We start from the raw sequence: 27,721 nt of genomic DNA on the forward strand, positions 1-27,721 counted from the left end.
GGCTAAATTGTTTAAAGGAATCAAGAAAAGATAATATTAGAAAAATTATTGGCCAAGAAATGAAAGGTTATATAGCCCTAACAATAACTAAAGAATAGAGAAATAAAGTGTAAGCTATTCATCTATGTTTTTAATTATAATGTAGTAATATTTTTTCACCAGTATGTGGCAGTAGAGCCGCATGTATGCGGTTGGGGCAAATTTGAATGGTTTTAAAAGTGATACATTTATTGTGTAATTATAAAGCATGAATAAGGGTTGTCTACCCAAAATGTCGCTTTTTATGTCAGTTTACTAATAAAAGAAGATTTTTATATGCCAGCGCTGTGGACAACTACTTTGTACCATTGTGACCTTGAACCTCTCTATACTTCACCCAGATCGGGGAGAGGGTTTATTCTCAAATGTCAGTGGACAGATTATACTTGACACCTCCTTAAAAAATTATTCAGAAGCTAGATTCCAGATCCCCCCCTTACCCTGTCCTTGTGGGCAAGGTGGGGCTGAATGTGGACAGTCCTCCAAGCCTTTCAGTTTCCAAAGTAATTTCCTCTATACTTTCAGCCCCAGGTTAAACTGTGTGGTTAAGGCTTTTGCTCTCTACCTATTCCCGTTTTGAATGGCACACAACAAGGATGTCCATTTTCACATTTTTTTTCTTTTCCTTATGAAGCACTTAGCTGCTACCATTGGCCCTTCAAGAGGTGAAGTTTTTTTTCCCCCTGATGATATTATTCTATCTAGCCCATAGAAGTCCCTACCTGCGCTTTTTCTTTACCAACCTATTTTGGTAAAATGAGCTACTTTAAACTTAATAATTCATAGAATGAAGCCTTATTCTCCTAGAATAACTTCTGACTTCTTAGACGTGGGAGTATCCTTTTTATTTTTTTTGAGTACCTTATTGAAACACCAGTGGGTGCTTTTATCCCATGACCATGATCAAAACATTTCCTTGAACGCCTCTCCAATACTGCAGTCCTTGCATGCTATTATTGACAAATGGAGTTTTCTAAGATCTCTTAGATGGGATGCATAGCTGTACTTAAGGGGAGTTTGTTTTTCCTAAAATTACCTACTAATTTCAATGTCTTCAAATTATCATTACGTGGAGTCCTGCTATTTTATTCTCATTCTGTGTCTGGCAAGATATGAATCCACAAGTTGCACATGAGCACCTCATTCTCTCTGAGGGCTTGGCATTCCATAACATTCTTATTCTCTTTATTATAGAGTGGACAACATTTCTACTATTATCTAATTTGCTTAATTCTCTTTGTATCCTTTGTGGAAGAGCATACTTAAGTAGGCTCAAGAGCAGCAGTGCTCTACTGGGAGCTAGCTGCTGATTGGTGGCTGCGCATTAATGCCATTTGTCATTGGATCATCAGATGTGTGCAGCTAGCTCCCTGTACTTCATTGCTACTCCTTCAACAAAGGATACAACGAGAATTAAGCTAATTTAATAAAAGAAGTAAATTGGACAGTTTTTTTATATTATATTCTCTATCTGAATTATGAAAGAAAAATATTGGACTCTTATCCCTTTAAGTGGTGGAGTCCACTGAGGAAAGTCTACGGAAAACTGTGTTTTTGGTGGGTAGAGGGATAGTGGTTTAATTTGGTAAAGGATTTTGGTGGTTTAGGAGCTAATACGAGTTAATGTTGGTAAGTCTGTATATATCACTCCATGACATTCTCAATTGATATTGCTTAAAACACAGCTCTTTCCTACTTGAATATGATTTTTTTATTTTAAGTAGTAAATCAGATATTCCAAAAATGATCCCATTAGTATATCAAATATGTCTGCATATTTACAATCTTGAATTTTAAGGTAGATCAATTGTTGTCTTGAGTATCAGGAACTTTTTACCAAGAAGATACTGTAAATGTTATCGGACAGGAACAAGATAATTATTGGTGTTTACACAATGAACCTTGATAGAAGCTAATTGACCACATATACATTAAATATGTTTTGTAATATTGGTAAAGGTTATTAATATTGTAATAGTCATCTTAGATGTGATACTCATTTCAGTATAAGAAAGTATACACATTTGTTCCTATCTAGATGGTTCATATTGGCCCGTGGATAATGATGATACTTCTCTGTTTACGGTGGAGGCCACAGGATATGCTCTTCTACAGAAACTGAAACTGAAAAAATATGACCAAGCACGTCAAATTGCAGAATGGCTTGTGGGAAGAAGAGAATTTGGAGGAGGTTATTCTTCTACCCAGGTAATATTTATTTGGCAGTACCAAAACAAAGTAAAAAGGAACAAAATTCAAAGGAACCAAAGTTCCCTTACTTACGGCTAGATTTAGAGTTTGGCGTTAGCCGTCAAAACCAGCGTTAGAGGCTCCTAACACTGGTTTTGGGCTACCGCTGGTATTTAGAGTCAGTCAGGAAAGGGTCTAACGCTCACTTTCCAGCCGCGACTTTTCCATACCGCAGATCCCCCTATGCCATTTGCGTATCCTATCTTTTCAATGGGATCTTTCTAATGCCGGTATTTAGAGTCGTGGCTGAAGTGAGCGTTAGAAATCTAACGACAAAACTCCAGCCGCAGAAAAAAGTCAGTAGTTAAGAGCTTTCTTGGCTAACGCCGGTTTATAAAGCTCTTAACTACTGTTCTCTAAAGTACACTAACACCCATAAACTACCTATGTACCCCTAAACCGAGGCCCCCCCACATCGCCGCCACTCTATTAAATTTTTTTAACCCCTATTCTGCCGACCGCACACCGCCGCCACCTACGTTATCCCTATGTACCCCTAATCTGCTGCCCCTAACACCGCCGACCCCTATATTATATTTATTAACCCCTAATCTGCCGCCCCCAACGTCGCCTCCACCTACCTACAATTATTAACCCCTAATCTGCCGACCTGACCTCACCGCTACTATAATAAATGTATTAACCCCTAATCCGCCTCACTCCCGCCTCAATAACCCTATAATAAATAGTATTAACCCCTAATCTGCCCTCCCTAACATCGCCGACACCTAACTTCAAGTATTAACCCCTAATCTGCCGACCGGACCTCTCCGCTACTCTAATACATTTATTAACCCCTAAAGCTAAGTCTAACCTTAACCCTAACACCCCTCTAAGTTAAATATAATTTAAATCTAACAAAATAAATTAACTCTTATTAAATAAATTAATCCTATTTAAAGCTAAATACTTACCTGTAAAATAAACCCTAATATATCTACAATATAAATTATAATTATATTGTAGCTATTTTAGGATTAATATTTATTTTACAGGCAACTTTGTATTTATTTTAACCAGGTACAATAGCTATTAAATAGTTAATAACTATTTAATAGTTACCTAGTTAAAATAATTACAAAATTACCTGTAAAATAAATCCTAACCTAAGTTAGAATTAAACCTAACACTACACTATCAATAAATAAATTAAATAAAATACCATCAAGTATCTACAATTAAACCTAACACTACACTATCAATAAATTAATTAAATACAATACCTACAAATAAATACAATTAAATAAACTAACTAAAGTACAAAAAATAAAAAAGAACTAAGTTACAAAAAATAAAAAAATATTTACAAACATTAGAAAAATATTACAACAATTTTAAACTAATTACACCTACTCTAAGCCCCCTAATAAAATAACGAAGACCCCCAAAATAAAAAAATGCCCTACCCTATTCTAAAATTAAAATAGAAAAGCTCTTTTACCTTACCAGCCCTGAAAATTGCCTTTTGCGGGGCATGCCCCAAAGAATTCAGCTCTTTTGCCTGTAAAAAATACATACAATATCCCCCCCCCAACATTAATATTAGATGTTCTAGAAGTAGAACTATCAGTAGAAAAACAAACAGCCCAAACATTCCAATGTAGATAAGTGTAACCAAAATTAGAAATATATTAACGTGTTAGCCTTTAAATACCCTAGGTATCAGTAATATCCTAGTAAGTTGCTATATTACAAAAGTACTTAAGAATCATTAGGATATAATGGACTGTCTTCAAATCTCCTACTTATTTAGGGGAAAAAATGCCCAGCAGGGCATATATACTGCACTATTGGGGAACCTTATATGCATGAGCTACGTATAAAGGGAAGTATGAATCTGGGGAGAAAAGTACACATACCCTTCTTATATCAGCAATACTAGAATTTGAAAATACAATGGTCCTCATCCTACTTTAGAGGAAGAAAGTAGTATGGCGCACTGAAAGCAGGCAACATGCACACCTACAGTATATCAATACCCCATGGTAATTATAGCCTGCAGAATTAAATTAAACCTAAGAACCCTGCAAGAAAAATTTCCAGTAATTAACATGAACCCAGCACAGCATCCAACTTGCTTTCAAAGTTTGCTATAAAAAAGCCTCCCAAACTATAATACAAATGAACCCTTATAAGGCAAACTAACAATGGTCTAGAGCTAAACAATAGCCTGATCTATTAGCATGTGCAATTGAATGAAAATACCAAACTGGAACGTACATAATCAACCCATAGGTTATTGGGTATTAAGTTAGCAGCAAAACATAAGGTGAGAGGGCTGAACATACAAATTGTAACCCTCAATTCAGTTATAACTTAAAATTTAGTAAAATAAGAGGCCATCTCTGTATATAAAGGTAGTTGCACAAGTCCACAGTAGCTCACAACACAAAACCTTTATTCAATGTCCGAGCAGTTCCAAACAGTCATAGGTTTGTATTGTCATGGCATGTAAGAACATGGCTGTATAGCCTTCTGGGTCCCAAGTGAAAAACAAGAGGTCTGCGCTGCGCAGGGAGCCAGGAGCCCGAGCCAGAAAGTCCCAGCAAGAATAACAAGTGCCAATGACAATAGCCAATGCCTTTGCCCTATGCACGCCAAGTCCAGCGCCAGTACTGCACAACAAGGAAAGGGCCATAACTGTACAGCCACCAGCGGAGGCTGTATGCACCTTACTCAAAGAAGATGCCGGCAACAGGAACTGATCCCCTACAGAGCATGACGGTCCTGCACGCTGCTCCAAGCCAGAATCCACACCAGCACAGCCCCCAGGGCCAAAGGTACGGCTTGGCGATTCACAAGTCCGGGAGGTACAAACTTCTCTCTGCCACCAGCAAAATAATGTCCGCTAATGGTAATCCCCCAGGGTCCCACTCCTGGATCACTGGACCTAGTAGCTGAGCCGATGATGGGCCGCCCATAACAGACAGCAGGCAAAATGGGTGCCGAATCCACTGTAGTAAAGGGATGTGTGGTCTCCTATGTCCCTTCTTTCTTGCGGGCTGCTTAGTTTTCAAATATTGCAGATAACGGGCCAGGTCAGCAGGCAGGCTGGAAACCCTGCTCGCAGTCGTATATCCTCCAGTTCCGTCAGCACAATTTAGCCAGACTCCGAGATGGTAAACACTGACATCCCCTTGCCTAAGGGACTCAAAATGGCAACGGAGAGTCCCGGGAGCCTTCGCAACATCATAATTGCTCTGGAAAATTTTAGGAGTAATAGGTATCAGAGCATGAGGATTTGTTTCAGTGGTAGAGCGATCAGCAGACTGTATAGATTTATCCTCACCCGCCTTTGTATTCATACAGCACTCATGTAAAGTCAGCGCTAGGTTGGCATGATGCTCTTGTAAAAGCTGCGCCACAGCCTTCCTCCATTCATCTAAGGCCTCCATTGTAGCTTAACTTCCAAAGCTCTCCCGAAGCGGAGAAAAGTTGACCTCCAAGCACTCCCAGATACTCCAATAGTGCAATGTATAAAAGAGTCCTCTTTTGGTAATTTAAGAGATGTTTTAGACGCCAATAAACATTAATTTTAATATAGAAGAGCCAGGAGCTCTTAACATACACGTCAATCTCCTTTTGTAGTTGGCTCCGCCCCCATGACAAAGTTATTTGATCAGCAAAATAATCATTTCTGAAGAGATAGCTTTCTGCAGTAACACTCTTAATTCTGGCAGTAAAAAGACTTTGCAAGCTATCATTTTTACAGAAAATCTTCATGGCTATTCCAGTTACCTCAGTTACCCCTACAAACAGGGAATGGGTGGGGCTCCTGCAAACATATCATCATGTGATCACTGCTTCACCCCTCTCTATCTCTAAGAGGGAGGTTAATCATTATGGGGTAAATATTAAAATATTAGCCCCTTTTTTATAGAAGTCCCTGAGGGCAGCCTCTGTGAGTGTCAGCATGGTTGTTCATATCTGGCCTGTTTAAGTTTTAATAATCGGGGCCATAGTTATATGCAAGTAAAATGACAATAATTAAACAATTCTTTCATTATTACACGTTAATGACAATACTTTTTTTCTACCACTTTTAAACATGTGATCAAGAAATCTTGGCATATTTCAGAGAAAAACAGGACATGGGTCTTTATTATGGTTTCCTTACTTTTAATTTAAAGGGGCAGTCTACTCCAGAATTGTTATTGTTTAAAAAGATAGATAATCCCTTTCTTACCCATTTCACAGTTTTTAAAATTTTTAATTTGTGATTTTATTGAGGTTATAAAACATACAAACAAAGGCAAGATTACAATGTATTCATGAACATGAGCATGTGCCAGCATATTAACGTAACTGTCAATAAAGTCCATCTTATATACTAAAGTCTTGACATGTGGTATAGTATTTTTAAGCTTAAACAGCATAATAGTAAAGAGTTTTAACAATATACATCTTGTACAATATATCATAGATATAAGATACAACACACTAGGACAGAAGTACATTTATTTATAAGTAATTAGCATATAGCATCCATATCAAACCTCTTTTATATTTATATCTGGCTATTTCCCATTTTAATTGATCGACACTCTTGGACCATAAATATTCAGAATATAAGTAATTGAGAATAGTAGTATTGCAATTAAGGGATATATTTAAAGAGATAGAAGGAAATTATAATATAATGGAATTAGTAGAAGGTGATGTGTAGATTTAAATAAAAATAATTGGTAAACCCCCTATAGGTTTCACTGTTACTATCATTTAATGAATTGAGGTTTATTTAGTGTATTTGCTAAGGAGCATGGTCTATGGTATAGGAGGCTATGCTAGGATCAAAACCATGACATTTTTTCTCAACAACCCATAACGTAATCCTCGAAATTTAAATAGTGGTCGGTTATATAACTATGCATCTAACTGATAAATTATCGAGTCACCAGAGAAACAAGATAGAATCGGGTGCTTCTATGATAAAACATTAGTTTATAATAATAATTTGGGGGTATAGGTAGTAGGATATATTTTACCATGTTTGCCAAGTAAACCATAGTGGGGGGGGGGGGGGGGCGAAGCTAGTTGCAAAAAACTGGGATTCTTTTCAAGATAGGGGTAATTAAGTGAATCACGATACTAGATCATGGGTGTCTATCCTCTAAGAGACAGGAAACTGTCAATATATAACTCAGTGGGGCCTTTACTAACTGTGTTACAGCTCATACTATGATATGTATTGGGTAATGTAAAATAATATGGTAGTATCAAATATTAAACTATTAGCTTCAATCATGGAGTACTGAATAATACAAGTTATAGAATTTACTAGAGTTACTCTATGTCTTTGTAGAGGGAAATCACAAGAACCAAAATCATTAAATTAGCTAGCTGGCAGAAGAAGCGCATGTAGAAGTCACCATATGTTAATAAAATATGCTATATCAGGGGTGCTGCTATTCACTTTGATCTAAACAATGCAATATATCAGAAACTAGTGAGGTTGCATCATAAAATAAGTATGAACTTTCAACTAGGAAGTCTAGAAGGCAAAACCAAGTATAATATGATTATACCCTGCTCTTACTCTAAACAAAGATCTGGTATAATTGAGGTTTCCAGACTCCACTGTCTCGACTGCAGACAATGGAGTGATGGCCAAACAGATTAATGGAGAGACATAATGAGATCTGTACATAATTATCAGAATAACAAAATATGATATAACAACTGAGTCATAATAACATTGCATAAAAACGGTTTAAAACTACAACCGAACAGGTAGGTAACACATACGAACCAAAGTCTGTATAAAATAGAAAATAGTCACCTGGGGTTCTACTGACTAAACCATATCTCCCCTGCTTACTTAACCAGAGTTACCCCATTCCTTTTTTTTGTTAGTGAGTGGACTTCTAAACCTATCTGATAACTCTTGGACTTTTGTAGTTTCATTCCTTGAAGTAGCAAAGGGGGACTACATAACCGTCTATAGGAAGGTATAATCCACATGGCAGTGGTTGTCCATATAGTAGAGAGTAGAATAACTGTCACTAGTGACTTGGACAAATAAAGTAGCAATCCATCAAAGACCTCAATACTGTCCTTTATGAGCATTGTTTGAGAGGAGATATATCTTGGGTTCTCTGACTTCTCCCCATGTATAGTAGGGATTAGTTCAAACCTGTCGATTCGTCTTGATTGAACTTGGCCCCTTGTTTAGTCTCTGTGACGATCGCAATCCCATCGATGGCCCTGAGCTGATTTGTGGTTATCTGCAATTCTCTGAGATTAAGTCCTCGTCTCATGGTGGTTAGTAGCTCTGACAGTGTTTCCAGAGCGTCATCATCTCATTGTAGCAGGTCTGCAGAGATGCTAGGTTTAGCTATGTACCGTAACATCCTTTGTTTCTCAACAACTAGGTTCCCTCCCCGAGACATCACTGTTGGTAGAGCTTCTTATTCATAATGTATATCTCCCTTGACACTCTCAGCTTTATTGTCAGAGTTTTTCCCTGTTTGTTTGCCATTTGCTGCTGGAAGCCATTTTACTCACCTCTCTTGCTGACTGTGGTGCATTGTGGGGGATGCTGCTCATTTCCTGCACTTCCCTTTATTGCCAGACTGGTGTGCATCATCCCTGTGAGACAGGATGCAGTCTCAGATTTGTGATGTCATCACTTATTATTTTAAGGGCCTCTGTTCAGTATGCTTTGCCTTTGCGTTGTCTCAGACTTGTTTGTGAAAGTTCCTGTGTATTACCTGGCTGCCTGACATCCTTCCTGGTTCCTGATCCCTGGCTTGTTCCTGACTCTGCTGTTTTCCTTGTTCCTGATTCCGGCTCGTCTGACTATTCGCTTTGGCTCCTGACTCGGCTCGTCTGACTACCAGCTCTGATTTTGACTCCTGGCTTGTTATTTGACTTGTGGACTTTTTAATATTTTTTGCTATTAATAAAGGTGTGATTATTTTTGCACTTCTCGTCTCAGTCTGATTCCTGGCACCCTGACATTTATACTGTGCATTCATGTAATCTAGCAGGGTTACTTCTGTCATAGATGGAATAGATATATTATCCCATTCAGAACATATACTCTGTTCTAGGCAAGCAAAGCAATGTTCTATTGCTTTGGAGCACCATTTCCAAAATGGGGGTACCTCTAGGCTCCATCTTCCCGCACTGTTTGGCTGAACACGAGATGAAGGCACAAGTTTGGTAGTATGAGTCTCACTGCTCGCCAACTCGGTCTCCCAGGGAGTATTATGTGGCAGCCTAAACTCTAGAAATTGATAACTAGGCAGTTTCAGCAATGATGTTCGCTCTCGGCATCCACACAGTTCAATCGCAGCACATAAGTTAGGTGTGCAGACTTGTCGATAGTAGTTGGACTTGTTAGGATGAGACTATCTGGGTTTGTGAAATCTAGATGTCCAAACTATAAAAAAACATTGAAAATTAGCCCAAATAGGGCATAATGAAGCCGGAGCTTCTGCAAGCTGCTTCCTACCGCTTCAGTGGTTAGCTCTGCCCCCCAACAGTTATATTAATATACTTTTTTTCCTCTGTGATTACCTTGTATCTAAGCCTCTGCAGACTACCCCCCTTGTTTCAGTTCTTTTGACAGACTTGCATTTTAGCCAATCGTTGCTGACTAATAAATAACTCCATGGGAATGAGCACAATATTATCTATGTGGCACACATGAACTGTCAATTTGTGAAAACCTGTTAAAGTGCACTGAGCTAAGCTGAGCTTCAAGGGCTTAGAAATTAGCATATGAGACTACCTAGGTTTAGCTTTCAACAAAGAATACCAAGTAAACAAAAAAATTGATGATAAAAGTAAATGGGAAAGTTGATTAAAATTGATAAAAGACAAATTTCAATTCAAGAGTGGAACCTTGTTCATTATAAAGCAAATAGAGTATTTGTTGTCTCATTATTTGACATGCGTGAAGAGACATGAAATCTAAAATGCTTTTTTAACGATTCAATTTTGAGTGTACCATTTTAAAACATTTTCCAACTGACTTTGTTTTCTTGTTATCTTTTGTTGAAAAGCAGGTAGGTAGGCTGAAGAGCTTGCATGTGTCTGGAGCTCTATTCGGCAGTAGTTTTGTAATAATGCTTTTAAAAATGTTATACATGTGCAAACACTGCTGCTATCTACTGCTCAGAAATATATAAATACAGAAATATATAAGGCCATATAGTGCAGGCATGCTACATACCTAGGTATGCTTTTCAACAATGAATACCATGAGAATTAGAAGAAAATTGGAAACTTTTTTTTTTCTTCTTAAAAAAGTATGTTCTAGCTGAATCATGAAAGAAAATTTTGGGTTAAATGTCAATTGTGTTAGAAATGTTATTCTAAAAAGGAATAGGTATCTGAGCGATGCTAGCAAGTGGCGATGTTGCTCCCATTGAAGTTAATGGGAGAGTGATGTCACCGCCCACATCGCCGCTTATCTGCATTTTACTGCGATGAGGAGCCCCTATTTGAAGTGTCTTACTTACACTAAGTAGCCGATACCGTCCTCACAACCTGCACTTCCCTGCTTTGAACATATCGATCCTATGTCGATATGTCCAAAGCAAAGTGCAGACTGCTCCCACTAGCATGCCTCGCTAAATCTCCCTGAACGCCTATAACTTAATCACGCCTAACCTACACTCCCCCCTGCCCTGCCTCACTACCTCCCACCGAATGCCTACACCTACATTACGGCTAACCTACACTACACCTGCACTGCCCAGCTAACGCCCCCTGACCGCCTACACCTATGTCACACTTAACCTATACACCCCCGGAATGCCCCGCTAAGTCCTTAATGCCGCCTACACTTAAGTCATGTGTAAACAACACTCCCCTGGAACGCCTAACTAACTGCCTACTGTCAAAAAATAAATCACTATAATAAACTAAACTATAAATCCTAAACCTCCTTTTTATAACTATGAAGCTATGTTGCTAAAGTTATCATCAATGTTTAAATAATGTGTCACATAGATGTGTTAAAATGACAGTGGATGACCACTGGAGGACCTGCAAAACCTATTCGGTCTATCCAGGCTCCTGGAATTTAGCACCGGACCAGAATTGAGCCCCGTCTGCTGGCAACGGCCGACTGCCGGAGGACTGGTAAAACCTCTTTGGCATATCGGGGCTACTGAAACTCGGCACTGGACTGGAATTGAACCCCTGTCCACCGCTACTTAAAACGGGTGTTGATCGAGTAGAGTGCAAGGGTTAAAGTCAGTCTTTTTTATAAACTTTTATTTTATTCGGCATCAGGTACATAAAAGTATAATCCAACTTACACAGTCATGATAAATCAGTTACATAGTTGCACAATTGCAGGAAACATACTTAGTTGGTTAAGTGTCCCAGAAGACGTGCCCCACCTGTGGGGCAAGCAATGGTCATAATACCTGTTGCACCATTTTTTAAATTATTATATAAAACCTTTGACTTTGAGAAATAAAGTACCCTAATCCTAACATGGATCCCAGGGTAATACTCTTTTCTATTGTCTTCGAGATGACAGAATCAAACAAACATCAAAACAAACTTTGTCATGTGTCACATCAAACAACAATTCTAGCCTTAAGAACATTGAGTGAACTTGAAAAAAAGGTAAAAAACAACTCTCCCTTCTCCCCCCACCCCACCTTCTTCTCTACCAGACATTCCACTCGCCCCTGAGGTTTACTTCAAGCATATAGATAGTGTTTCTGAATGGGTATAGTATCTGTATTTGGGTCGCTGGATCTAAAGACTCTAGAAGGAGCCTCCACTTCATAATAAAGCGAGCTACCCTTACCCTAACATCATATAAAGTGTCATACTGTTAAAAAAACAGCGTTTTCAATAGCAGCTGTTTCAAAGAGCCAACAGACGGGGCTCTGTTGTAAAGCCATTTTCGGAAAATATATTTCCTTGCCAACAGTATAACATTAGTTTCCTATCCTGTTTTGGAGCCGGTAATTGATTTAAAAATAACACCTGCAGGGGTGTAAGTGCAATAGGGGTTTTTACGATCTTGGAAAGCCAAAATGAGACTTGATTCCAAAATTTGCTAACCTTGGGGCAGTACCATATATAGTGCAGAAAGTCAGGGTTTGGGTAGGAGCATTTACCACACACATTTGAAAAGTGTGTTCTCCATTTGCTCAGCCTCCTGGGCGTAATGTAATCTTGGTATATAACCCGTATCTGTGATTCTCTGAGGTCAGCTGCTAAAGTCGCAGTCCAGGTGAGAGTAAGGCTGTCAAGTATAGTTTTAACTGAGGGTAAGTTAGGTAGTTTCCTATGCCAAGTGTTGAAGAGGTGTGTCAGCATAGTAGAGGCCCTGATACTTAGTAACTCCTGATAAATAGGTGAAATTGCAAAGTCATGTGCCTGAAAATGTGCAATGGTGTGTCAAATGCGAAGATACCCAGAACGACTTACAGTTATGTACAATGTGATTTATGTAGTGTCGTGCTTGAAAATAGGCGAATCTGTTAGTATAAGGGATTAGAAATTTTCTACATACAACATCATAAGGTAGAACAGATTTAGTAGTGTAATCTAATAGTTTATCAACATTGTCTATACCCCGATCCCTCCAATTACGGAAGATGGGGTACAACATGCCAGGTTGGAATCTCGGGTTTCCTACAATATGGAGGTATTTCGTATGGGCATTTCGTATGGGCAGGGTCCCATGCTAATGCTCTGGTCATAGCCTTCCATCCCAAAAGCACATCCCTAAACATAGGATGATGCTGTATAATCATTGGTAATTCAGATAGGGCAGCATGTGGCAGAAAGGCGGGGGACACCTGAGGCAGCGAGGCTTGTTCCAAATGAGCACTAGAGAAGTGCTGCGTATTTAGTTTCCAATCCAGTGCCAGTTTTGCTAAAGAGGCCCAATTATAATATAAGAAATTTGGTAAGCCTAGTCCCCCTCGCGAATAGGGGAGATATAATTTATTAATTCCTATACGCGGTTTACCACCTTTCCAAAGAAAGTTTCGGACTATGGTATTTAAATAGGCCAGGTCTTTCCGTCTGAGTAGTAAGGGGAGCATCTGTAAAGGATACAGAAGTTTGGGGAGAATCATCATCTTAATGACGTTGGCTCTACCCATTAAAGATAACGGCAAGTTTTGCCAAGTGGTCAGGTCTTGCTTAATTTGCATAATCAAGGGGGAAAAGTTATGAGAATACCATTGCTGTGGGTTTGCTGAGATGTGAATACCCAGGTAGGTTAAATGTGAGTCTACCGATTGAAAGGGATATAAGTCTGTGTGGGCATTAGATTTACGGTGTAGCCATAAAATTTCTGATTTCGAAATATTAATTTTATATCCCGAGAATTGTCCAAACAATTCAATCGTGTCTAAGATATTTGGGACATGAAGTTGGGGATTTGAAATAAAGAGCAGCATATCATCCGCGTATAGGGATATCTGGAGTCTATGGGAGTTAATGCAAATACCCGGGAAGATATCTCTAAGACGAGCTGCCAACGGTTCCAGTGCTAAGTTAAAAAGGAGGGGAGAGAGTGGGCAGCCTTGGCGAGTCCCTCTGTGCAGAGGAATCGGGAGAGAATAAATGCTGTTAATCATTAGATATGCCACAGGACTAGATTAGATATCTTTAAGGAAGGCGGTAAAGCGGCCTGAAATACCAAAGGTTTCCATGGAGCGAAAAAGATGAGTCCACTCTACTCTACTCTATCGAAGGCGGAGGTGAGGAAGAGGTCTATTCGGGAAAGGGAATTGTGTGCACGAGAGGCACAGGTATAGTCCCTGCCTGCAGGGTTATGTCTTCTCCATACATCTTGTACCCCTAATGAGTTGTATAAGGTATTGAATACTTTGGTGGGGTATACCATCATTTCTCTCTTTTTCTGGGGCAGTCGGGAGCTGGTCGGGTCTCGAAATCTGTCTAGGACTAGGTTTGGCGTGAGGTTAAAATCGCCCGCTATGATGAGTTTAGTGTCTAGATGTTGAGCCAACAAGGAAGTCAGTGAGCTCCAAAACGTGGGCGCTCTGTGATTAGGGCCATATACATTACATAAGGTGTACCAGTCCCCCTGCCACTTGATTCTAGCAATAAGAAACATACCCTCCGGGTCTGTTATCACACCTCCCAACTGATAATCTAGGACTTGTCGTATTAGAAGGGCTACTCCTCTACTAGAGCTATTATAGGGGGCACTAAGGACCTCTGAGACCCATTTAACTTTAAGTTTATCATGCTCTAAAGCAGTCAGGTGGGTTTCTTGCAGGAGCATGATATGAGCCTGCGACTTTTTAAGATGGGTTAGTATAGTTTTTCTTTTAATAGGAGAATTGATTCCCCCCACATTCCATGAGATTATTTTTATGGACATTTAAACATTAACAAAAGTAGATACTGAAAACCTCTCAACTCACCAATACTTGACCTAGATCTACTCCTAAGGAGAAAGGAAGCCTGGCCAGAGGGTGTATTAGCTTTCAGGCTGTTAAGATATGGATATATCAACACCATATATAGGTCACCCCTACACAGATTGCTATAATAGGGAGGGGGGAGACATACTTGATATTGTTCTACACTCATATCCAATATTAAGTATGAGACACATAACATCAACATATACATCAAAAACAACAAAAACATAACAGAAATACAAATAACAATCAGGACAGTAACATTAACATTCCTGAACACTGCAATACAATACCTATCCATCTAGAAATCTTCTTGAGTTCATCAAAACAAAAGTCTGAGGTATAAAATCAGTACCCCAACTAAGCAGCCTGCAGGTAAGCAGCCAAATTATTAGTTAAGTCAACCAGGAGAGTCTCTCCGAGTTGGGGAGGGGCAGTCAGATGTGTCCCTTTCCTGGTCCAGAAAGTCTTGGGTGAGTCAAAGAATTTGAAGCCTTGTGGGGTGCGTAGTTTTAGACGTGCTGGAAAAAACAGGATAGCCTGGCGTTTTTCTTTATGTAGGGAGCTGCATAGCGGGGCAAAATCTTTCCTTTTCTTTGCAACCTCTGAAGAATAGTCCTGGAAAATGTAAAGTCTCTTTTCATCATACAGTAGTAGTTCAACTTTCCTATATGCTTTGAGAAGTTGGATCTTAGACTAAAAGTTGAGATATTTAATCATCACCCCACGAGGGGGAGTGTCTTTCCCCGTCATCGATGGTCTGTCCCCACCAATTCAGTGAGCTCTTTCTGCCTTCATCGGAATATATTCTGCAGGGATACCCAGTAGGTTAGGAAGAGAATGCTCGGCAAAATACAGTAACTCTGATGACCGGACAGACTCCGGAAGTCCCACCAGGCGCACATTGTTCCTGCGTGAGCGATTCTCCAAATCATCCACTTTTTGGTGCAGGTATTTATTTTTTGATGTAGTTCTTTAACCTGGATGGAGGAAGTGTGATGGTTATCCTCCAGGTCCGATATTCTCTGCTCCGCTCCTGTCAACCTGTAGTTAAATTGCTTGACTTCAGCGGTTAAATTATCCATACCCTTTTGTAAGATATCTAGCTTGGACAGTAACAGAGAGTTTAGGTGTTGCTCTCCCGAGATGGAACTCTCAGTCTCCTGGGTAGTAGCAGATTTTGTAGGGGAGACATGTTGGTGCGAGTCTGGGCGTTGTCTATGCTTTTTCTCCTGTTGAGATTTATTTCTGTTCGACATTTTAGGAGCAGTCAGAAATTTGTCCATATAGATGAATGAGACAATCAAAGTGAGGCCAGTGCGTTTGTAGGTAGCAGTGTATCTCTCCTCAGGGAATATGTCACCACTGGACACCGACGGTAAAAGGAAGGAGGTTATGACCCGCTCCAGACCATAGAGCGGGAAAGGGGGAGGAGAGACACTACCACTGAAGCTTAGGAATTCTTATCCCCTATTGTCACAGTCCTTGAAGAAGGGTAGGTCCACCTACCAGTGGATGGCAAATGTAGAACTATAGTTCATATACAGTATAGAGTCCAGGCTGGACATAAAAGGTTGTATCCCAAATTACTGCAGGGTCATGCAGCAGAGGTGCAAGATGTAGGCCCCGCCAGAGGCTGTGTTGTATGATATGTCACCAAAGGGCAGTGAGTCAAGGCAGGCGAGCACCAAAATGGGGTTTTTATGCATAGCGTTTCAGTGCCCCAATATAAAAGCACCACAGCAGAGTGTAGTCCTATGTTGTTATAGCACCTTCAGAGTGTATGCTGCAACAGCTCAGGGTCAGGCCTCAGAGCATAAAAGTCCCTTATTATTTATCCACTTAGCATAATTTGACCCCTCTATTGTTGGAAATCTATTCAGCGTATAAAAAAAACAAAGAACAACAAGCAATAAAGGAGCTGGGGTTCTCAGGGTATATGGCAAAGTCTCTTGCAGCTGGAAAAGTAAGTATGTGCAGATTTGCTAAGAGTTATAGTACAGCAGTACACACAATGCCCTCTGAGGAAAAGCTGCAGTGTACGAGATTAACGCTGGCACTTATTGTAGTTGTGAGCGGTTGTGAACAGGCTGCCGAAAAAGTTAGAATACTGCGCACTTTATCATCTGCCGCTACTTACATTCAGAGTCTCTGTGAGTCCGGAGGGATTCGCCACTGCACATGTGGCTATGTCTCCGATGCGTAGGCTACCAGCACACAACCCGGGTCTTTCGAACACTGATCTCAACAGTGTCCCATGCCAATCTGTAGAGGCCTGCTCCGGAGCGGAGCCCCGACCCTCCGGAGCACCCTCAGAAGTCCAGTAACAGCCAATTATTTGAGAAAGTTATATGTCCCCCAGAGATGATATTGCGCTCTTCTGTGGTAGCGGTGTAGGGGTTGGTAAAGGCAGAGGTGAGCAGGAAACCAGCCAGGTAGGATCGCAAGCTCCACGAGGGTAGGCAAGATGGCGATCGGCGTCTGCAGCGTGATCGTCGTCTGCAGCGTAGTTCTTCCAGTGGTGAGGGTAAAAGTTGTTGCGCCTCTCAAACAACCGCATCTATAGTACTTGATGCCTCCAGGCTAAGCAATAAAGTAGCCAAGGAAAAATTTGGGAGCCAGTGTGGAGCTCAAATATAAGTTTTGTGTAGAGTTATACACAGAGCTCTGTCCAAACACCTCCACACTGTAGCTCCACCCACCGGAAGTCAAAAAGTCGATCTTTTAGTATGTTGTCAGCTATTTAATTAGGCACCTAGGGATACTACTTGTTTGGGAGTGCAACTTTCTGGGAGAATGGGGGACACTTCAAATTCGGTACTCCATTCCTCCCAGAAGGTAGCACCCCCAAACCCCGGTCCGGCACTGAGTTCCAGGTGCCTGATAGGCTGGAGAGGTTTTGCCGGTCCTCCAGCTTTTACCTCATCTCCATGACAAAATATGCAGTGTCATGTACAATGTAGATTATTTAAAGTGTTGGAGATATTTTGAAAAGGATTTAATAGTTGTTTGGTATTATTTCAAACATAAATATATATTTGAAAATAAATGTTTATGTTTAAAATAATATTAAGCAAACATTAAATCCCTTTTAAGATATTGACAACAATTTAAATAATATGCATTGTACATGACATTTCATATAATTTAAACATTGACTCCTAATCTGCCATAACCTAAAACTAACTATAGAAGCTAAGGCCCTACACATAAATATTTAATATTTAAAATGATGCATTGTTGTGTAGAATGCATAATGTTTAAATATTTATATAAAAATTAATATGTAATTAATGTTGCCTGTTGTGTTTATTATTTCTAATTAAGGACAGTATAATGCATATTATGTCTACATAACTACATGTCTGTTATGTAAAAATGTAATTTAATGCTACTGAATACTAAACATAAATATATGTTAACATATATATGTATTTTATCACTAAAACCATTATGCAATATACATGCAATATGGAATATATCAATGCAAGGCCTGACTACATTATATCTACATTCTTTGAAATAATATGCATGGTCATGTATAATTCATATTAGTTTAAGTATTGGATATATAAATTAAAATGTAGATATTCTTGTGTGATACATTTATTATTGTAAATAAAAATATATTTTTAAACTAGATATTTATGTTATAAAAGACAGTTGCATTATAATTATAGTATCACATAACTACATGCCTGTTATTATTATTATCAGGTATTTGTAGAGCGCCAACAGATTCCACATGCAATAAAACAATTGTAATGCTAATGCCTTTTGTAACATGAATATAAATTTTAAAATATATATTTATATTTAAAACAAAAAACACAAGAAAAAGTTAAATACATTTTAATTTATACACAACAGTTAAAAGAATATGCATCATACATTAGACTGCTGCCCTAACCTGATCGCCTAATCAACCTCCATACAGGTATGAGGGGTGGTTAGTTGATTAAGGCCTAATAAATGGAAACCATCAATAAACACCTAATCAACCCCCATACAGGTATGGGGAGTGGTTATGAGATGAAGGCCTACAAAACACTAACAATAATTACCTAATCAACCCCCATACATGTATGGGGGTGGGGTTAGGAGATTAAGGCATACAAACTACTAACTAACAATAATCACCTAATCAACCCCCATACAGGTATGGGGGGTTGTTAGGAGATTAAGGTCTAAACCGCCACCTCCCAACATAAACTAGAATTAAACTAACACCTAACCCCCTCAAACTAACCGTACTAAGTTACAAATAATATAAAAACCAAATGGATAGATTACGAGTTGTGCGTTAAGGTTTTAACGCTGCCAAAATGGCCATTTCAGTGTAAAAACAGTAACGCAGCCATTACGAGTCTTGTTATTATAGCTATACCGCAAGCATTTTAGCCTGTAACACAAAGTCAATCCTGCACTCAAAAAATGTTTCACAAAACTCATAATTAAACTGTTACAAAGTACACTAACACACATAAATTACCTATTAACCCCTATTCTGCTGCCCTCCCGCATCACAAACACTATTTAAAACATATTAACCCCTAATCTGCCGCTCCCAACATCACCACCACTAATAAGTTATTAACCCCTATTCTGCCGCTCCCTGACATCGCTGCCACTATAATAAAGTTATTAACCCCTATTCCCCCACACCCCAACATTGCAGACACTATAATAAATCTATTAACCCCTATTCCGCAGCTCCCTGACATCGCCACCACTAAATAAAGTTATTAACCCCTAAGCCTCTGGCCTCCCACATCACCGCCACTAAATAAACCTATTAACCCCTAAACCACCAGCCCCCCACATCGCAAAAAACTAAATTAAACTATTAACCCCTAAACCTAAAACAACCTCCTAACTTTAAATTAAAATTACAATATCCCTATCTTAAAATAAATAAAAACTTACCTGTGAAATAAAAAAAAAAAGTTTAAACTATAAATTAACCTAACATAACTATTATACTAAAATTAAAATAACTACCAATTAAATAAACTAAATTAAACATTAAAAAAAACATAACACTACTAAAACAATTTGTCTAAAATGACAAAAAATACAAAATACAAAATTACAAAAAATAACAAACACTAAATTACGAAAAATAACAAACAAAATGATCCAAAAAACAAAACAAAAAACAATTACACCTAATCTAATAGCCCTATACAAATAAAAAAGCCCCCCCAAAATTAAAAACCCTAGCCTACAATAAACTACCAATAGCCCTTAAAAGGGCCTTTTGTAGGGCAATGCCCTAAAGAAATCAGCTCTTTTACCTGTAAAAAAAATACAAAGACCCCCCAAAAGTAAAACCCACCACCCAACCAATACCTCAAAATAAAATAACCTAACTCTAACAAAAACCTAAGCTACCCATTGCCATGAAAAGGGCATTCAGCTCTTTTAAAAAAAAGCCCAAACCCTAATCTAAAAACAACCCCAAAAAAACAAAAAAATAAAAAACTTACACTAACCCCCAAAGATCCACTTACAGTTTCTGAAGTCTGGACATCCAGGCGGTGATGTCTTCATCCAGGCAGCAATGTCTTCATCCATCCAGGCGGCATCTTCTATCTTCATCCAGACGGCATCTTCTATGTTCATCCTGGCAGCGTGGAGCGGGTCCATCCTTGAAAACATCCGGCAGGGAGCGTCCTTTTCATAGGTCACCGCCATACACTGAATCTTCAATGCAAGGAAGACTTTTCAAAATGGCGTCCTTTGCATTCCTGGAAACTAAAAAAGTGGGGTGTCTGGAGAAAGCCAAGGATACCCACCAACAAGTATGCACTATGAGCACTCTGGGCCCAGACTATAGGCAGTCGTATCCACAAAAGAAGGGAAAATAAAATATAACTTTTATTGATTTATAATAAAATCCAAAACTACATATACATTAAAAGAATCCAGATGTGCACTTATGATGAGCCTATTCAGTAATCAAAGGGGGATAAGTATAAGTAGGGCATTAATATAATAAAGTGAAGCTAATCATCCCCTCTACTGAAAATGTGCAGATAAACCACTCTGAAAAATATATATAAAATAAATATAAGATTGATGTATCTTACTGCTATTAACCTAACATTAAATGTATGCAATGGCTTGTAATTGGTCAGGTAATATTAGTACTCTAAATGTCACCAAATAGGGTATAAGGTAGTTCTAATAATGCCAGTTTTACTGAATACACTGCTGAAATAAGATAGTTATCATCGTGCATAAGGTAACGTATAGTGTGAAATAGATCATGGATGAGGGTTAAATATGGTCATGAATTTAATATTGCATCATACCCTTAACATTGATCCCACAATAATTTTGCTTGCAACTGAAACCTAACAATGTGACATGTGAGTCTTAGTTGAGAGTGTATGTAATGCTTAGACACATGTAGTTAAGGTTGTTTGTTTCAGTCCAATTAGGACACGTATTGAAGTATACACAAATATGTCTCCAAAGGTATCTTGGTGCTCGTGTATTTGAGCAAATATTACGTTCAGTCACTCACAAAATATATATTACCTATTAAAATAAATATGCTAAGATTTAGTACAGCATCAAGTGAAATAAATCTATATCCCACTTATTTTGTGTGGCATATAGTATGTTATAATGTAGTTCTTTGCATTCCTATTAGCTGATTTGATTTTTGAAATTCAAACCAGCCAATAGGATGAGAGCTACTGAAATCCTATTGGCTGTTCAAATCAGCCAATAGGATGAGAGCTACTGAAATTCTATTGGCTGATTTGAGGCTCTTCCACTGCCTCCACTTCACAATCTTTTTCAACTCCAGGCTCTCTTCATCTAGGCTCCAGGTGCCGGGGGCCCATGTTTGTGGCAACTGACTTCCGCAGCCTAATACGTAATCTTCTTCAATGCTCGGGCCCTCTTTATCCAGGCTCAAAGCTCCAGGGGCCATGTTCGCAGAAGCGAACTTCAGCAGCCTCTTCCGTCACCTCCGCTACATGATCTTTTTCAATGTTGGGGCCCTCTTCATTTAGGCTCTAAGCGCAGGGGGCTTATTTTCACGGAGGCGGACATCTGTAGCATCGTCTGCCACCTCTGCTCCGCAAATCTTTATTTTTTTCCTCTCACTTTGGGGAGTCCTCCTCTTTATGCGGTCACCACCGCACACTGAAATCCCGGAAGTGCGGAACCCCAATAGATTGAAGTACCACTTAATTCTGATTGGCTGATTTCAAATCAGTCAATCCTTATTGGGTGATTTAAATCAGTCAATAGCAATAACTTTTTAAATTTAAATTCTAATAATTCTTTTCTGTTGGATGATGTAAAAAAACTTCTTGCTGTAGGCTGACTCAAATCAGCCAATAGGGATTGACTGATTTTAAATCAGACAATCAGAATTAAGTGTTACCCCTATATATTGGTGTTCCGCTTTTCCAGGATTTCAGTGTGCGGAGTCGACCACATGAAGAGGAGGGCTCCCCGAAGAGAGATGAAGAAACAAAGATTGCGTAGTGGAGGGGGCAGAAAAGGCCGCAGAAGTCAGTCTCCACTGCTGCGAAGATGAGCCCCCGGTGCCTGGACCTTAATAAATAAAGAGGGCCCCTTCGTTTATGAAGATTACAGAGCGGAGGCAGTGGAAGAGGCCGTGGAAATCTGCCTCTGTGAATATGGGCCCCAGTGCCTGGACATTGGATGAAGAGGACCCAATGTCGGATCAAGAGGAGCAGGAGTCCCCATCAACTGTAACACTTTTGGGGTTAGATAGGGTTTTTTGAGGTGGGTTTTTATTTTTCAAAACAGGGTTTGTTATTTTTAATTTTATTTTCTATGCTAGGGTTTTACAGTTAGATTTTGTTCTTTTGGGGGGGTTACTTCAATGTAGATGGGGGTTTTGTATCTTTTTTTTTTGCAAAAGAGTAAAAATCACTTTAGGGCAATGCCCTTCAAAAACATAATTTATGTAAGAACTTACCTGATAAATTCATTTCTTTCATATTAGCAAGAGTCCATGAGCTAGTGACGTATGGGATATACATTCCTACCAGGAGGGGCAAAGTTTCCCAAACCTCAAAATGCCTATAAATATACCCCTCACCACACCCACAAATCAGTTTAACGTATAGCCAAGAAGTGGGGTGACAAGAAAAAAGTGCAAAAGCATAAAAAATAAGGAATTGGAATAATTGTGCTTTATACAAAAAAATCAAAACCACCACAAAAAAGGGTGGGCCTCATGGACTCTTGCTAATATGAAAGAAATGAATTTATCAGGTAAGTTCTTACATAAATTATGTTTTCTTTCATGTAATTAGCAAGAGTCCATGAGCTAGTGACGTATGGGATAATGACTACCCAAGATGTGGATCTTCCACGCAAGAGTCACTAGAGAGGGAGGGATAAAATAAAGACAGCCAATTCCGCTGAAAAATAATCCACACCCAAAATAAAGTTTAAATCTTATAATGAAAAAAACTGAAATTATAAGCAGAAGAATCAAACTGAAACAGCTGCCTGAAGTACTTTTCTACCAAAAACTGCTTCAGAAGAAGAAAACACATCAAAATGGTAGAATTTATTAAAAGTATGCAAAGAAGACCAAGTTGCTGCTTTGCAAATCTGATCAACCGAAGCTTCATTCCTAAACGCCCAGGAAGTAGAAACTGACCTAGTAGAATGAGCTGTAATCCTTTGAGGCGGAGTTTTACCCGACTCGACATAAGCATGATGAATTAAAGATTTCAACCAAGATGCCAAAGAAATGGCAGAGGCCTTCTGACCTTTCCTAGAACCGGAAAAGATAACAAATAGACTAGAAGTCTTTCGGAAATTCTTAGTAGCTTCAACATAATATTTCAAAGCTCTAACTACATCCAAAGAATGCAATGATCTCTCCTTAGAATTCTTAGGATTAGGACATAATGAAGGAACCACAATTTCTCTACTAATGTTGTTAGAATTCACAACCTTAGGTAAAAATTTAAAAGAAGTTCGCAACACCGCCTTATCCTGATGAAAAATCAGAAAAGGAGACTCACAAGAAAGAGTAGATAATTCAGAAACTCTTCTAGCAGAAGAGATGGCCAAAAGAAACAAAACTTTCCAAGAAAGTAATTTAATGTCTAATGAATGCATAGGTTCAAACGGAGGAGCTTGAAGAGCCCCCAGAACCAAATTCAAACTCCAAGGAGGAGAAATTGACTTAATGACAGGTTTTATACGAACCAAAGCTTGTACAAAACAATGAATATCAGGAAGATTAGCAATCTTTCTATGAAAAAGAACAGAAAGAGCAGAGATTTGTCCTTTCAAGGAACTTGCAGACAAACCTTTATCCAAACCATCCTGAAGAAACTGTAAAATTCTCGGAATTCTAAAAGAATGCCAGGAAAAGTGATGAGAAAGATTCCAAGAAATGTAAGTCTTCCAGACTCTATAATATATCTTCCTAGATACAGATTTACGAGCCTGTAACATAGTATTAATCACAGAGTCAGAGAAACCTCTTTGACTAAGAATCAAGCGTTCAATCTCCATACCTTTAAATTTAAGGATTTGAGATCCTGATGGAAAAAAGGACCTTGCGACAGAAGGTCTGGTCTTAACGGAAGAGTCCATGGTTGGCAAGAGGCCATCCGGACAAGATCCGCATACCAAAACCTGTGAGGCCATGCTGGAGCCACCAGCAGAACAAACGAGCATTCCTTCAGAATCTTGGAGATTACTCTTGGAAGAAGAACTAGAGGCGGAAAGATATAGGCAGGATGATACTTCCAAGGAAGTGACAATGCATCCACTGCTTCCGCTTGAGGATCCCTGGATCTGGACAGATACCTGGGAAGTTTCTTGTTTAGATGGGAAGCCATCAGATCTATTTCTGGAAGTCCCCACATTTGAACAATCTGAAGAAAAACCTCTGGGTGAAGAGACCATTCGCCCGGATGTAACGTTTGGCGACTGAGATAATCCGCTTCCCAATTGTCTATACCTGGGATATGAACCGCAGAAACTAGACAGGAGCTGGATTCCGCCCATACCAGTATTCGAGATACTTCTTTCATAGCCAGAGGACTGTGAGTCCCTCCTTGATGATTGATGTATGCCACAGTTGTGACATTGTCTGTCTGAAAACAAATGAACGATTCTCTCTTTAGAAGAGGCCATGACTGAAGAGCTCTGAAAATTGCACGGAGTTCCAAAATATTGATTGGTAATCTCACCTCCTGAGATTCCCAAACCCCTTGTGCTGTCAGAGACCCCCAAACAGCTCCCCAACCTGTCAGACTTGCATCTGTTGAAATTACAGTCCAGGTCGGAAGAACAAAAGAAGCCCCCTGAACTAAACGATGGTGATCTGTCCACCACGTCAGAGAGTGTCGTACAATCGGTTTTAAAGATATTAATTGAGATATCTTTGTGTAATCCCTGCACCACTGGTTCAGCATACAGAGCTGAAGAGGTCGCATGTGAAAACGAGCAAAGGGGATCGCGTCCGATGCAGCAGTCATAAGACCTAGAATTTCCATGCATAAGGCTACCGAAGGGAATGATTGTGATTGAAGGTTTCGACAAGCTGAGATCAATTTTAGACGTCTCTTGTCTGTCAGAGACAGAGTCATGGACACTGAATCTATCTGGAAACCTAAAAAGGTTACCCTTGTTTGAGGAATCAATGAACTTTTCTGTAAATTGATCCTCCAACCATGATCTTGAAGAAACAACACAAGTCGATTCGTATGAGATTCTGCTAAATGTGAAGACTGAGCAAGTACCAAGATATCGTCCAAATAAGGAAATACCACAATACCCTGTTCTCTGATTACAGACAGAAGGGCACCGAGAACCTTTGTAAAAATTCTTGGAGCTGTTGCTAGGCCAAACGGCAGAGCCACAAACTGGTAATGCTTGTCTAGGAAAGAGAATCTCAGAAACTGATAGTGATCTGGATGAATCGGAATTTGCAGATATGCATCCTGTAAATCTATTGTGGACATATAATGCCCTTGCTGAACAAAAGGCAGGATAGTCCTTATAGTTACCATTTTGAATGTTGGTATCCTTACATAACGATTCAATATTTTTAGATCCAGAACTGGTCTGAAGGAATTCTCCTTCTTTGGTACAATGAAGAGATTTGAATAAAACCCCAGCCCCTGTTCCAGAACTGGAACTGGCATAATTACTCCAGCCAACTCTAGATCTTAAACACATTTCAGAAATGCTTGAGCCTGCACTGGATTTACTGGGACACGGGAAAGAAAAAATCTCTTTGCAGGAGGCCTTATTTTGAAGCCAATTCTGTACCCTTCTGAAACAATGTTTTGAATCCAAAGATTGTGAATTGAATTGATCCAAATTTCGTAATCGTAATCTGCCCCCTACCAGCTGGGCTGGAATGAGGGCCGCACCTTCATGTGGACTTGGGAGCTGGCTTTGGTTTTCTAAAAGGCTTGGATTTATTCCAGACTGGAGATGGTTTCCAAACTGATACCGCTCCTGTGGGTGAAGGATCAGGCTTTTGTTCCTTATTGTGACGAAAGGAATGAAAACGATTATTAGACCTAAATTTACCTTTAGATTTTTTATCCTGTGCTAAAAAAGTTCCTTTCCCTCCAGTAACAGTTGAGATAATAGAATCCAACTGAGAACCAAATAATTTATTACCCTGGAAAGAAAGGGAAAGCAAAGTTGACTTAGAAGACATATCAGCATTCCAAGTTTTAAGCCATAAAGCCCTTCTAGCTAAAATAGCTAGAGACATATACCTGACATCAACTCTAATGATATCAAAGATGGCATCACAAATAAAGTTATTAGCATGTTGAAGAAGATTAATAATGCTATGAGAATTATGATCTGTTACTTGTTGTGCTAAAGCTTCTAACCAAAAAGTTGAAGCTGCAGCAACATCCGCTAAAGATATAGCAGGTCTAAGAAGATTACCTGAACATAAGTAAGCTTTTCTTAGAAAGGATTCAATCTTCCTATCTAAAGGATCCTTAAAGGAAGTACTATCTGCCGTAGGAATAGTAGTACGTTTAGCAAGAGTAGAGATAGCCCCATCAACTTTAGGGATTTTGTCCCAAAACTCTAATCTGTCAGATGGCACAGGATATAATTGCTTAAAACGTTTAGAAGGAGTAAATGAATTACCCAAATTATTCCATTCCCTGGAGATTACTTCAGAAATAGCATCAGGGACAGGAAAAACTTCTGGAATAACTACAGGAGATTTAAAAACCTTATTTAAATGTTTAGATTTAGTATCAAGAGGACCAGAATCCTCTATTTCTAATGCAATTAAGACCTCTTTAAGTAAAGAACGAATAAATTCCATTTTAAACAAATATGAAGATTTATCAGCATCAACCTCTGAGACAGAATCCTCTGAACCAGAGGAACCACTATCAGAATCAGAATGATGATGTTCATTTAAAAATTCATCTGAAAAATGAGAAGTTTTAAAAGACCTTTTACGTTTACTAGAAGGGGGAATAACAGACATAGCCTTCTTAATGGATTTAGAAACAAAATCTCTTATGTTAACAGGAACACTGTGAGTATTAGATGTTGACGGAACCGCAACAGGTAATGTAACATTACTAAAGGAAATATTATCTGCATTAACAAGTTTGTCATGACATTCATTACAAACAACAGCTGGAGGAACAGATACCACAAGTTTACAACAGATACACTTAACTTTGGTAGATCCAGCACCAGGCAGCGTTTTTCCAGAAGTATCTTCTGACTCAGTGTCAATCTGGGACATCTTGCAATATGTAATAGAAAAAAACAACATATAAAGCAAAATTGATCAAATTCCTTAAATGACAGTTTCAGGAATGGGAAAAAATGCCAGTGAACAAGCTTCTAGCAACCAGAAGCAATAAATAATGAGACTTAAATAATGTGGAGACAATAGTGACGCCCATATTTTTTAGCGCCAAAAAAGACGCCCACATTATTTGGCGCCTAAATGCTTTTGGCGCCAAAAATTACGCCACATCCGGAACGCCGACACTTTTGGCGCAAAAAAACGTCAAAAATGACGCAAC

At 39.1% G+C, this 27,721-nt stretch overlaps 1 protein-coding gene across 1 annotated transcript in view; it reads left to right on the forward strand.

Annotated features, from left to right (window-relative positions):
• The window catches only part of LOC128647389 (complement C3), a 572,326-nt gene that overhangs the window by 514,979 nt on the left and 29,626 nt on the right, over positions 1-27,721 (forward strand). Inside the window, exon 28 of the mRNA XM_053700176.1 lies at positions 2,078-2,247. Coding sequence (XP_053556151.1) covers positions 2,078-2,247 — 170 coding nt within the window. The remainder of the gene's footprint in view (positions 1-2,077; positions 2,248-27,721) is intronic.

The sequence above is a fragment of the Bombina bombina genome, chromosome 2 (genome assembly GCF_027579735.1).
Source record: "Bombina bombina isolate aBomBom1 chromosome 2, aBomBom1.pri, whole genome shotgun sequence".
In the NCBI taxonomy this organism is placed as follows: Eukaryota; Metazoa; Chordata; class Amphibia; order Anura; family Bombinatoridae; genus Bombina; species Bombina bombina.